General features: G+C 37.6%; 1 protein-coding gene across 7 annotated transcripts in view; it reads left to right on the top strand.

The window, feature by feature from the left end:
- LOC127415628 (otoferlin-like) overlaps positions 1-12627 on the top strand; it is a 95516-nt gene that overhangs the window by 71580 nt on the left and 11309 nt on the right. For all 7 annotated transcript variants that reach the window (XM_051654385.1, XM_051654384.1, XM_051654390.1 and 4 more), the window contains exons 24-35: positions 180-304; positions 426-560; positions 3964-4125; positions 7149-7220; positions 7490-7609; positions 7755-7916; positions 8000-8162; positions 8740-8894; positions 9144-9173; positions 9319-9453; positions 9541-9616; positions 12245-12384. In XM_051654385.1, coding sequence (XP_051510345.1) covers positions 180-304; positions 426-560; positions 3964-4125; positions 7149-7220; positions 7490-7609; positions 7755-7916; positions 8000-8162; positions 8740-8894; positions 9144-9173; positions 9319-9453; positions 9541-9616; positions 12245-12384 — 1475 coding nt within the window. The remainder of the gene's footprint in view (positions 1-179; positions 305-425; positions 561-3963; positions 4126-7148; positions 7221-7489; positions 7610-7754; positions 7917-7999; positions 8163-8739; positions 8895-9143; positions 9174-9318; positions 9454-9540; positions 9617-12244; positions 12385-12627) is intronic.

Below are 12627 nucleotides of genomic sequence, written 5' to 3'. Positions count from 1 at the left end.
TAATCAAATTAGATTACCTAAAAGTGTAATCTAAAATATTACGTAATTGATTACAATTTTAGTTGTGCAATTTGTAATCAGTATGCCATATTACATTTCAGAAACAATCTACCCAACACTGATGGTAAAGCATATGCAGAATAGATGTTATAACTGACCCTCAATATTTTATTCTGTAGTGAAGCAAGTGTTTCAGCTGAGGGCTCACATGTATCAGGCTCGCAGTCTGTTTGCTGCTGACAATAGTGGTCTGTCTGACCCATTTGCCAGAGTCTTCTTCTCCACCCACAGTCAGGTGACAGAGGTGAGTGTGTGTATGAGTCTTTGGTTATGAATCTGAATTGCAATTCAGGGAATCCCTTTTTGATAGTTTGATCTCTGTGCTTCACAAAAACAGTGTGTGCTGGTATGTGTTTATATTTCAGGTCCTTAGTGAGACTCTCTGCCCTACATGGGATCAGTTGCTTGTATTTGATAATGTTGAACTGTATGGTGAGGCCAGTGAACTCCGTGATGACCCTCCAATTATTGTCATTGAACTGTACGACCAGGACACTGTGGTAAGTTTAGATTGCAAAACATATTAATACCTACACATAAAAGTTAAATATCCAGAATTTAATTGAAATGTTTGCTAGTTCATTTCACAAATCTGTTGACATAATCCTCCATATACTGTATTTGCATGTGTTGCAACAAGAGTTTGTGAAAATGTGCCCTGTTGTCCTGACTTCATGTTTGTTCTTGTTTAAAATCTTCTGGTCCTGACCTTTTGTTGGATGGCGTTTTGGCTAAGTAGAGTGTGAAAACTTTCAAATTTCAACACTTTTGTCACTTTGGCCAGTCTGTGTTTGATTAGATTAGCAAGGCATGCAAGAGGTGGGATTGCCTGGGGCTCTGTCCCGAAAAAAATAAAAAAATAAATCCAATCTTTGTTTTCAAAATTTTTCTCTGAAAGAATTACTTGGTCATCATAAAAAAACACATTCTGTCATTAACTGTCTCTTGCATTCACTTAACTGTGACTAAATAAATATAAATACATAAAAATATTTATACAAATATTTTGCTTTTTGTTGTAGTTGTAGTCTCTACAGTAGTTTGTTGTATTCATTGCTGTGGTTTATTTCAGTGTTTTTAATAAATGAAATATTGGCCGAAGAGTCAGATATTCATTGATATGTAGTGTCCATTAAACTTTTTTCAAGCAGGGGTCGGCAACCTTTTTGACATGGAGTGCCATTTTTTATTTTCCTGGTCAATGACTGTGCTGACGCACATCACAAGCCAATAAACTATTAACCCTTTTTGGTGAATCACACCTGTAAAATCCTAAAACTTTATTTCCAGGATTAATTTATATTTTTTAATCCCACGATGTGGGTTTATGTTTTCTCTTTTAATCGTTCAATGTTATTTTGACTGTGACCATGGTTTAAGGAGGGTGTACCTGTAGTAGTGTAGTCTGGGGCACGCGCCGTATGCCCACCTACAGTTCTTAGGATTTTGCAAATGCCTGAAATAAGTGATGATACGTCTGGACACCAGAACAATAAGTAGTCTTTTGACCTGGAACTTTTTCAGTCTACTAACGTGATGCCGCAGCACCGTTGACTGAACTATGTATATTCACCGCCGGCCAAAAGTTTGGAATAATGTACAGATTTTGCTCTTATGGAAAGAAATTGGTATTTTTATTCACCAAAGTGGTAATCAACTGATCACAATGTATAGTCAGGACATTAATAACATGAAAAATTACTATTATAATTTGAAAAAAAATTCAGAACTTCTTAAACTACTTCAAAGAGTTCTCATCAAAAAATCCTCCACGTGCAGCAATGACAGCTTTGCAGATCCTTGGCATTCTAGCTGTCAGTTGTCCAGATTCTCAGGTGACATTTCACCCCACGCTTCCTGAAGCACTTGCCATAAATGTGGCTGTCTTGTCGGGCTCTTCTCACACACCTTACAGTCTAGCTGATCCCACAAAATCTCAATGGGGTTAAGATCCGTAACACTCTTTTCCAATTATCTGTTGTCCAATGTCTGTTTCTTTGCAATTCTTCCCATAAGGCCTGCATCCACTGAGTCTTCTCTCTACTGTTGTACATGAAACTGGTGTTGAGCATGTAGAATTCAATGAAGCTGTCAGCTGAGGACATGTGAGGCGTCTATTTCTCAAACTAGAGACTCTGATGTACTTATCCTCTTGTTTATCCTCTTTCTGTCCTTGTTAGAGACAGTTGTCCTTTGTCTTTGAAGACTATAGTGTACAACTTTGTATGAAATCTTAAGTTTTTTGGCAATTTCAAGCATTGTATAGCCTTCATTCTTCAAAACAATGATTGACTGACGAGTTTCTAGAGAAAGCTGTTTCTTTTTTTTTTTTTTTTTTTTTTGCCATTTTTGACCTAATATTGACCTTAAGACATGCCAGTTTAATGCATACTGTGGCAACTCAAATACAAACACAAAGACAATTTTAAGCTTCATTTAACAAACCAAATAGCTTTCAACTGTGTTTGATATAATGGCAAGTGATTTTCTAGTACCAAATTAGCAATTTAGCATGATTACTCAAGGATAAGGTGTTGGAGTGATGGCTGCTGGAAATGGGGCCTGTCTAGATTTGATCAAAAATGACTTTTTTCAAAATAGTGATGGTGCTGTTTTTTTACATCAGTAATGTCCTGACTATACTTTGTGATCAGTTAGACACTTTGATGAATTAAAGTACCAATTTCCTTCCGAAACAGCAAAATCTGTACATTATTCCAAACTTTTGGCCACCAGTGTGTATTTATATATATATATATATATATATATATATATATATATATATATATATATATATGATTGGTTAGCAATATCCAAGGCAGGAGTGAAACTGATGGCACTGGCAAGACAGACAGTCCGACTAAGCTGATCCACCAATCAGAACGTTCATTTCAGATGCAATTGGATATTGCTAACCAATCATATTTTCTGTTTCAGTAAGGGGCGGGACAATTTCCAGCATTTGACGCACAAGCATCTCTGGAGTAAACAAAATGTGCACTGTCAATGTATTTTCCTGCTAAACGTAAATATTTATATAGTGGATATATACATTTAAATTTAACTTACGCAATTCAACTTTGTGAAAATACTGCATGTTATTGCAACCCTGCTAGTTTTTGGTGGGGTTTGGTCTTTCATAAATTCACAGTCTGCCCACCTATAGGCTACACCACTGTGTATCTGTATGCTGGCTTGAAAATCTCAAGGATTAATAGTGGTGTTTTCCTTATTACATCACGTGTTGTTCTGAAAGCAAAATCAAACAAATGAAACACTGAATGTAGGCTGTCATCCGCGCAGCCTGACCAAAGCAAAGCGGGTGCGTTTAACCGAAAGTGAAGCGCTGCCGGCTTGTGATGCGCGAATGGCTTGCACGCACTGCACGAGTCTGTTGGGTATATTGCAATCTCATCACATTTTTACTTTTTGTTTAGCCTCCCATTCAGCTCATGAAAACACGCTGTGTGATCATGAGGAAGGATTACATCAAGATGTAGATTGGAATGCAGGTGCGGAATTTCATATGAATAAAATAGTCTACTTCTCCCTCGCCGATGCTGGCATGCCTGCGTCATAGGTTGCTGACTCCTGATTTAGAGGATCATTGAACTTTGATAAAAACAAATACAAGCAGAATTTGTCTGTTGTGAATGTCAACTATATGTTCAACATTTAGAAAATATAATTTATGATCCGTAACCAAATACTGATTCTCATTTCTTAAAGCCCCAGCAATAAAGTAGCCATGGTGTGTTAGTGATGTTACAAAGTCATAGGGATGTGGTAAGACTGACCTCTGGTGTTTAGGGATGGAAGTGTAACTGTTTTGTGTGTGTGTGTGTGTGTGTGTGTGTGTGTGTGTGTGTGTGTGTGTGTGTGTGTGTGTGTGTGTGTGGTCAGGGGAAGGCTGAGTTCATTGGGCGAACATTTGCAAAGCCACTAACTAAGATGGTTGATGAACACTATGGGCCCCCACGATTTCCTCCCCAACTGGAGTACTATCAGATCTACAGAGGGAACTGTGCTGCAGGAGATCTGCTGGCTGCTTTTGAACTATTGCAGGTACACAGTGTTTGTGAAAACTTGTACATGCTCTAATTTTGAGTGTACTCACAGGCAATGCTTGTTAAATGTTCCATGTTCAATACAAGTTAAGCTTAATCATCAACATTTATGACACAAAATAAAAAAATAAAACGTAAAAAAGTAAAAATCAGTGTTACAAAAAGGCATTTACAATGGAAGTGAATGGGGCGTCTATAAACGTAAAAATACACACTGTTTCAAAAGTGTAGCCACAAGACATTTGACATAGCCTTAACATTAAAAATGTAAATATTACTGTATATTGGTGCGATAAAATCAGGATTTTCTGGCGTTTAGGCGTTTATAAGATAAAAAGTAAATAACAGGGTCATGAAAACAAAATAGTTATTTTGGATATGAATTTACATAGATCAGGTTAGTAATCGATTTTATCACACTAAAATCATGTTATCACATATAAGGTTTATGTCTTGTGGCTATCGTTTTGAAACAGTGTGGGTTTTTTTATGTTAATGTACTGGCCCCCACTTTCATAGTAAGTGCCTTACTGTCACCGCAATCTGTGTTTTTTTATTTTTTTATAAACGAGTGTAATGGGAGCTGGCTGGTACGTGATAGATGTGCGGTATGTGTAAACCTCACTCCCCTGGCTTCAAGAGGAGCGGGAACAGTTACACAAGGGATGAGTCTAAATTATTTTTTGTGGTAATCAACATTGATGTCATTAATGCTGTTGATTGAGGTTAACTTATATTGAACCTGAAATACTCCTTAACACATTTGTTATTTTTATTTTTTTTATTTTTATCCCCTTTTCTCCCCAATTTGGAATGCCCAATTCCCACTACTTAGTAGGTCCTCGTGGTGGCGCGGTTACTCACCTCAATCTGGGTGGCAGAGGACAAGTCTCAGTTGCCTCTGCTTCTGAGACCGTCAATCCGCATCTTATCACGTGGCTTGTTGTGCATGACACCGCAGAGACTCCGCATGTGGAGGCTCATGCTACTCTCCGCGATCCACGCACAAATTACCACACGCCCCACTGAGAGCGAGAACAACTAATCGCGACCACGAGGAGGTTACCTCATATGACTCTACCCTCCCTAGCAACCGGGCCAATTTGGTTGCTTAGGAGACTTGGCTGGAGTCACTCAGCACACCCTGGATTCGAACTCGTGACTTCAGGGGTGGTAGTCAGCATCAATATTCACTGAGCTACCCAGGCCCCAACAAAAGATTTGTTAAATATACCATAGTTTTAGTTAAAAGAATAGTACACACAAAAATGAAAATTCTCTCATAATTTACTCACCCTCATGCCATCCGACATTCTTTCATCTGCTGAACTCAGATGAAGAATTTCTCAGCTCTTTTGGTCCATACAATGCAAGTGAATGGGTGCCAACATTTTGAAGTTCCAAAATGCATATAAATCAGCAAAAAAGTAATCTATAAGACTCCAGTGGTTAAATCAATATCTACTTTTACATTTTTCTTCTTGTGTTTTTGGTGATTCACATTGTTCATGCATATCGCCTCATACTGGGCAGGAAGAAGAATTTCAAGCAAAAAATGACTTAAATATTGGTCTGTTTCTCACCCACACCTATCATATCACTTCTGAAAATATGGATTAAAATGCTGGAGTCGTATGGATTACTTTTATGATGCCTTTATGTGCTTTTATGAGCGTCAAAATGTTGGTACCCATTCACTTGCATTGTATGGACCTACAGAGCTGAAATATTTTTCTAAAAATCATAATTTGTGTTCTGCAGAAGACAGAAAGTCATACATATCTGGGATGGCATGACGGTGAGTAAATGATGAGAGAATTTTCATTTTTGGGTGAACTATTCCTTTAAATATACCAAAGGTTTGTTAAATATTGGCTAAAACGAGGCTAAAGGCTCCATGGGGTAAAAGGCTCTATTGATTATATTTTCTCCCAAAACACTAAATAGCAACACAAACTACCACAGCACTTTCCTAAATACCTATCTCTCACTATTCACTGGAACATTTTCCGGTTCCATGAGATCTTTGTGTGTGGTGTCTAAAGGTTGATTTTGAGGCAGTTTGGTTATAATGTTGCAAATTAATGTAGCTAATGAAAATCCCTGAAATTAACACATTTCTTTTTTGATGAGACAAAATATGTATTTATTATTTTCAGTTTTGTATATTTTTACCAAACTTATTTATCATTTTTTGTTTAAAAAATAAAAATAATTTCAATTATTGTCCAATAAGTGAAAGGATAGCATTTGGGTAAAAAGTCCCCCTGTTGCAGGGGCTAAAGGCCCCTATTAAACACATTGGGTCAGTCAATATGAGCCCACTTTGAACATTTTTCATAACAAATCTTTTCCCCCACTTAAGAAAAACAATCACAATGGAGATTTATTTGTTTATAGAAAACATGAGATGTATTAAAATGCCAAATGTTTTTTTTAATTAACAGGAAATGGTTGACTTTTTCTGAAGTAGTTATTTTGAGTAAGCATCATCATAATTTGTTACTCAAAAAAAACATCTTACAGTCTCAAAATGATTTGCATTAGTTGACAAATTGTGCGCTATAACTATTGCCCCGGTATCTACACGACATCACTTTAAACCTCCTAGGGGCCTTTTACCCCACACTTGGGGTAAAAGCTCCCTCACCACCTTTTATTTTTTTACTGAATTTTAATCGAAACAACCTTCCGTTATTATTTCTTTTCAAACAAATTATGTTGCTCAATCAATATTCAATAAAAATAAATACATTTTATTTTTATTTAATTTTTTTTACCTTGATACATTCTGTGACCAGAAAAAAGCAAAGTTTCCTTAAGGGGTGCCTTTAGCCCTGTTGTACCCTACCAAGGACAAACCATACACTTCCATACACAAGAGTGACAGCGTGGGTCACTCTTTCTCTTTTCCTGTCATTTGTCTTTGATTCTTGCTCTTCTTACCTCATTTCTCATCTCATTATTCCTTAATTCTCTGTCCCATATTTCCACTGTACTTTTTCACGGCACCATTGACAGATTCCCTATGACGATGAGGAGATCAGGAGGGCTCTCATTGCTGTCCATGACTTTGCAGTGCCTCAAATCAAGGTGCAATATACAGAATAAAATTTGCCACCCTTCAATAGTTCTCTTTACTTTCCATTCCTGTGTAACTGACTCCATCCTCTTTGCCATATTTCTATGCTTTTGCTTTTCTCATGTTTCAAAAGACTGGTTTGAAAAAGATTCAGAGGATGTAATGGAGGGACATGTTTTTACTCTCTATTAACCATGTACTGATTTACCTCTAGACAATCTTTTATGAGCAGATGAGTGATATACAGTATTTTCATGAATAAATACCTGTTTATCCTCAGATTGGTCCAGCAGGTCAGGCAGCACTCCCTCCAATTGACGGCCCGACTGACTCTGACCGTGGTCCTATTCTGCCAGTACCATTGGGCATTCGACCAGTTCTGAGCAGATATCGCATAGAGGTGAAAGAATAGCCATAGCAATCATTAGCCACAATATTAAACAAAAAGATTATTAGCAAAACAGAATGGTTGTTTTAGTACATTTGCAGCTCATTTAATTTTCTGTTGATTGGTGTTGTTGAGCTAAAGCTTGTTGTCTCTCCAGGTCCTGTTCTGGGGCTTAAGAGACCTTAAAAGAGTTAACCTGACCCTGGTGGACAGGCCTCGTGTGGACATTGAGTGTGCAGGAAAAGGAGTTCAGTCAGCCCTCATTCAGAACTACAAGAAGAATCCAAACTTCAGCACGTTAGTGAAGTGGTTTGAAGTGGTAAGTGAAATGGGATAAATTAAAAAACATCTTCCTCCACAATTCTGATTAAAACAGTTACTTTAAGTAACCTTGCATTGTAGGATCTGCCAGAAAATGAGTTACTCCATCCACCACTGAATATATGGGTGGTGGACTGCCGGGCATTCGGACGCTACACTTTGGTGGGGTCTCATGCTGTGACCAGCCTTCGCAAGTTCATCTACAGCACCCCAGACAAGACTGCTAACAACTGGGCTTCCACAGGTACCTGTTATGTGCAGAGTGCTTGTACTTCTTTTGTTAATAATCTTAGTCAGGTCTGTCACTAGGGGTCATGTTTTACCACTGCTAAAGGTACACTCAGTAGTTTTTTTGTTCGTGGAAGTCATATTGGACTCCAAAAATACTATTCCTTTAGTGGCAAAACTTTTTAATTATGAAAAAATTACTGAGTGCAGTAGTGCAGTAAGTGTTTTGTCTATCCTAAACTCTCCTGCTAAGGCGGACTGTTCTAAACGAATTACTCCCTAACCACTTGAAGTTGAGGATTCAATGAGTGCAAAGTAGTAAGATATTTAGATCAAGGCTTCAGTGTTAGCTGCAGGCTGGTATCAGAGCTTTGATATGTCAACGATATTCCTCAAAAACTATTTCTCTATAAAACGATTAATGTGCATTTTCAAATCTTGGTACAGACTATTTCTTTTTCCTGCTTTTCTGACTTTCCTTTTCTCTATCTCTTTCTCATCCTTCCTATGATCTGTTGATGGTGCTCTCCTCTCTTTCCTGGTGCTGGTTTTGGGCCATCGGTTGCTGAACCTTATGACCCTTCCCACACCAGCTAGACTGACCAATGGCTACATGGCTTTCACCAATGGGATGTCTCATTCCCGCCCCCATTCCCACCCCATTTCTCATCCCTCAGGTGACATTGTTGTCAATATGGACCCTGAACCCAACATCAAGAAGATGGACACAGTTGTCAAGCTTGATGCTGTGAGTAAATTAATCATGAATGCTGTGAGAACAATAAAACTATTAACTGTCATCTCTGCTTGATGTGTTGTTTATGCCTGCCTTGTACCTACTGTGTTACAGTTTGTTTTCAATGTTATTAATAATGTTTGTGTCCCTTAAAACAGCCAAAAACATGTTTTCATGTGTTTGGTAGTGTGTTATTGTACAATCTGTTGTAGGTGTCATTTTTATTTTATGTTGGTTTTGTGTGATCCCTTGTCTTTGTAGACCACTGATGCTGTTGTTAAAGTTGACTTGGTAAGTCTTGGTTTGCTTTAGAGAGATTTACATTTTTAGACTTTTTCTTTTTTTTTCTTTTTTTTTTTACATTGCTGCATGATTAAAAATGTCACCACATTACATTTAATACAAATAAGCATCACAGCATCCTTTGTATTAACAGAACGAGGATGAGAAAGGGAAAAACAAAAAGAAGAAGAAGAAAAAGAAAGGAGATGAGGTGGAGGAAGAGGAGCCGGATGAGAGCATGTTGGACTGGTGGTCCAAATACTTTGCCTCAATAGAGACTATGATGGAGGTTGGGGGACTGTCTTACAATAAAACGTTTTCAATAAAATGTTTCATACTGTACTGTTTTACACCTATATACATTCTATGAATCCAGAATCACAGAGCCCAGGAGGCAGCTCTGGCAGAGGCAGAGGAAAGAGAAGATTTGGAGATAGCAGCAGAGAGTGGAGGTAACCACAGATCTTTGTATTGTATGTGTTAGCTTGCACCTGGGGCCATACTGTAGAAACAGCTTTGGTATCCTATCTTATCTATTTAGGTCCTAAAAATGTACTTGTCAGAACTGAACTAAAAGGCCAAAAGCATACTCTATGCAAGTACGTGAACGCAGACGCTTCTAGCTACGCAAGCATGATTTTGTGCATTGTTGCGTTCCAAAAAACGAATCAGACCATAATTCAAAACACAAAGCAATTGTGCATTGCATCTTCAGCATTGCTGCAAAAGATGCTATAGCTGACATTAGTGTGAACCTTCCACTTCTATTGTGAGGTTTGTTGCCGCCAACGCAAGCAAAAACTTTAAGCATGTTCAACCGGACCACACGTTGGCATCAGCGTACGCATACTAATGTGAAGTATGTTTCTGGCTTAGTCTGAAGAGAGGAAGTTTCTGTAATATGACCCCTGGTGTATTGTTCCTAAATAATATACTGTCATTTTATATTCATTCCATCACTTTTGTAATCATGACATAAAACAATTAGAGTCCGCAGTATGTACAGGTTTCTCACAGTCATGGAAAACCTGGAAAAATAAAGGAATTTCATATTTACATTTATTAATTTAGCAGATGCTTTTATCCCAAGCGACTTACAAATGAGGAATACATCAGAAGCTATTCATCCTAAGGAGGTAGTAAATAGAGAAGTGCTGTAATACAAAGTTGCAAATTGCTCAGAGAAGCACAAATAAAAAGGAAGGTGAGAGACAGTGGGAAAAAAAATGGATTGAGATTTTTTTTTTTTTTTAAGAAGAAGAAAGAAGACAGTTATTGCATTAGTATGATTGGGTCAATAGCTCTTGAAAGAGATGCGTCTTAAGATATTTCTTGAAGGTGGCAAGAGATTTGGCTGCTCTGGTGGAGTTTTGCAGGTCATTCCACCAACGAGAAAGAGTTGAAGGGAAAGTCTGGGAAAGTTGCTTCTGTGAGATGGCACCACAAGACGCCTCTCACCCACTGATCATAAGCTTAGGATCTGGTGGTTGTTCTGTAAGCGAGCATCAATTCCTTGAACTTGATGTGAGCAACCATTGGCAGCCAGTACAATTCAGTGAAGAGAGGCGTGACGTGTGCTATCTTGGGCTCGTTAAAGACCAGTCATCCTGCCGCATTCTAGATCAGTTGCAGAGGTTTGACGACATGCAGGAAGTCCTACCAGAAGAGCATTGCAGTAGTCCAGTCTAGATATTACAAGACCTTTGAAAAGAGTTGTGTATCATACTCAGATAGGATCTGTCTTCTCTTCTCAGGGTCTGATCTTCCTAATGTTATACAGAGCAAATCTGCATGATTGAGCTTTTCTTGCAATATAGTCTGTAAAGTTCAACTGATCATCAAATACAACCCCAAGATTTCTGACTGTCCTGATGGTGTAATTGTTCACTTCTAAACTGGTTGCTGTCTAGCAGGTTATTCTGGGAGAGAAAAGAGGAGACTTGGTTGAACACGGCTCGTTCAAGTGTTTTTGCCATGAATAGGAAGAGAGAGACTGGTCTGTAATTTTCTTAGAGCGCAGGATTTAGTGTGGGTTCCTTAAGTGAGGTTACTCGAGCCTGCTTAAATGTTGTGGGAAATATACCAGTTAGAAGAGATGTGTTATTTATTATGTGTGTGAGTGCAGGTAGGATTAAAGGGGAAATGGCTTGTAGGAGATGGGAAGGAGGATCAAGGGAGCAGGTAGTAGGGTGGCTGGAGAGGAGAAGTTTGGGGACTTTAGCCTCAGAGAGGGGATAAAGGAAGGGAGCAGGGGGATGAGTATTGGTTTTAAATAGGAATTTTAAAATAGGATTTCTAGGCCTGGAAAAGTCAAGGCAATTAGTTGAATCTAAAAAAGTCATGGAAATTTCTTTATTTATTTTTATTTTTTATTTTATTCTGGTTATGCTCAGCTCTATAATATTTTATTGGCAAGAAATTGGTCTTCGTGAGTGCAATCTCCATAAAATTATTTTTTTAAATCCTTACCTAGCAATTTGTATGACTGGAAAAATCATGGAAATATGGAAATTAAGTGATTAAAAGTGTTTAAACCCTGTTTGTATCTTTATTTCATGTCATGAAAGTTAGAGACAAACCATTAACACTTTACAATAGGGTTCTATTTGTTAACATTATTTCATTTGCTACTGTGAACTAACAATGAACCACAGGAAGTATGAGAAAGAGATAGAGAAAAGGAAAGTCAGAAAAGCAGGAAAAAGAAATAGTCTGTACCAAGATTAAAAAGTGTTTTTCATTGTTAATTCATGTTAACTAATGCAGTTAACTAATGTTAACGAATGCAACCTTACAGGTAAATGTTTCTGACAAACCTTTAGCAATCATTTAAATTATGTTTTCAAATTTTTGTAACTGCTTCAACAAATGATTAATTTGATTCATTTTATTTTTCATGCTTTGGGGATGCAAAATCTAGTTATTTATACTGTATTAAAAGATCCATATGTTATTTGGCCCCTTAACTGCCATGGCTTGACCACATCATTGTTCATGACAAACTTCCTGTCAAACTGACATTGTGTTGTGTTCACCCATTTCCATTTCCATCCATACCGACCATTCACCACTGATCTCAGAGATCAAAGCTGATGACTTTCCCATGAAAGGCACCAAACCTAAAGAGAAGAGCAAAGACAAGAAGAGCTCCAAGGACAAAAAAAAGAATCAGGATGGAACCGAGAAACGACCTCCAAAACCAAAAGTGGATGAACTCATGGTCAGTGCTCTTTTACCTTGCTTGAAAATATTACAATTAGAAGTGTTTTTAATTCATGTTTTATATGACCTTTTCATTTTAAAAGCAATTTATACTGTTAATCAAACATTTGATTAAGTCTTTAGATCAAAGTGTTTTTGAAGATCATAAGAAACATAATTTCAGTCTAGAGTCAAACTTTTGATTGGTTGTGTATATATTTATTTATAGATATTGGCAATGTAGTCTAGTTTCCACAAAAAG

This window comes from Myxocyprinus asiaticus, chromosome 25 (assembly GCF_019703515.2).
Source record: "Myxocyprinus asiaticus isolate MX2 ecotype Aquarium Trade chromosome 25, UBuf_Myxa_2, whole genome shotgun sequence".
NCBI classification, from domain to species: Eukaryota; Metazoa; Chordata; class Actinopteri; order Cypriniformes; family Catostomidae; genus Myxocyprinus; species Myxocyprinus asiaticus.
The sequence above is the reverse complement of the archived record's forward strand: the minus strand, read 5'-3'. Positions and strand labels throughout refer to the sequence as shown.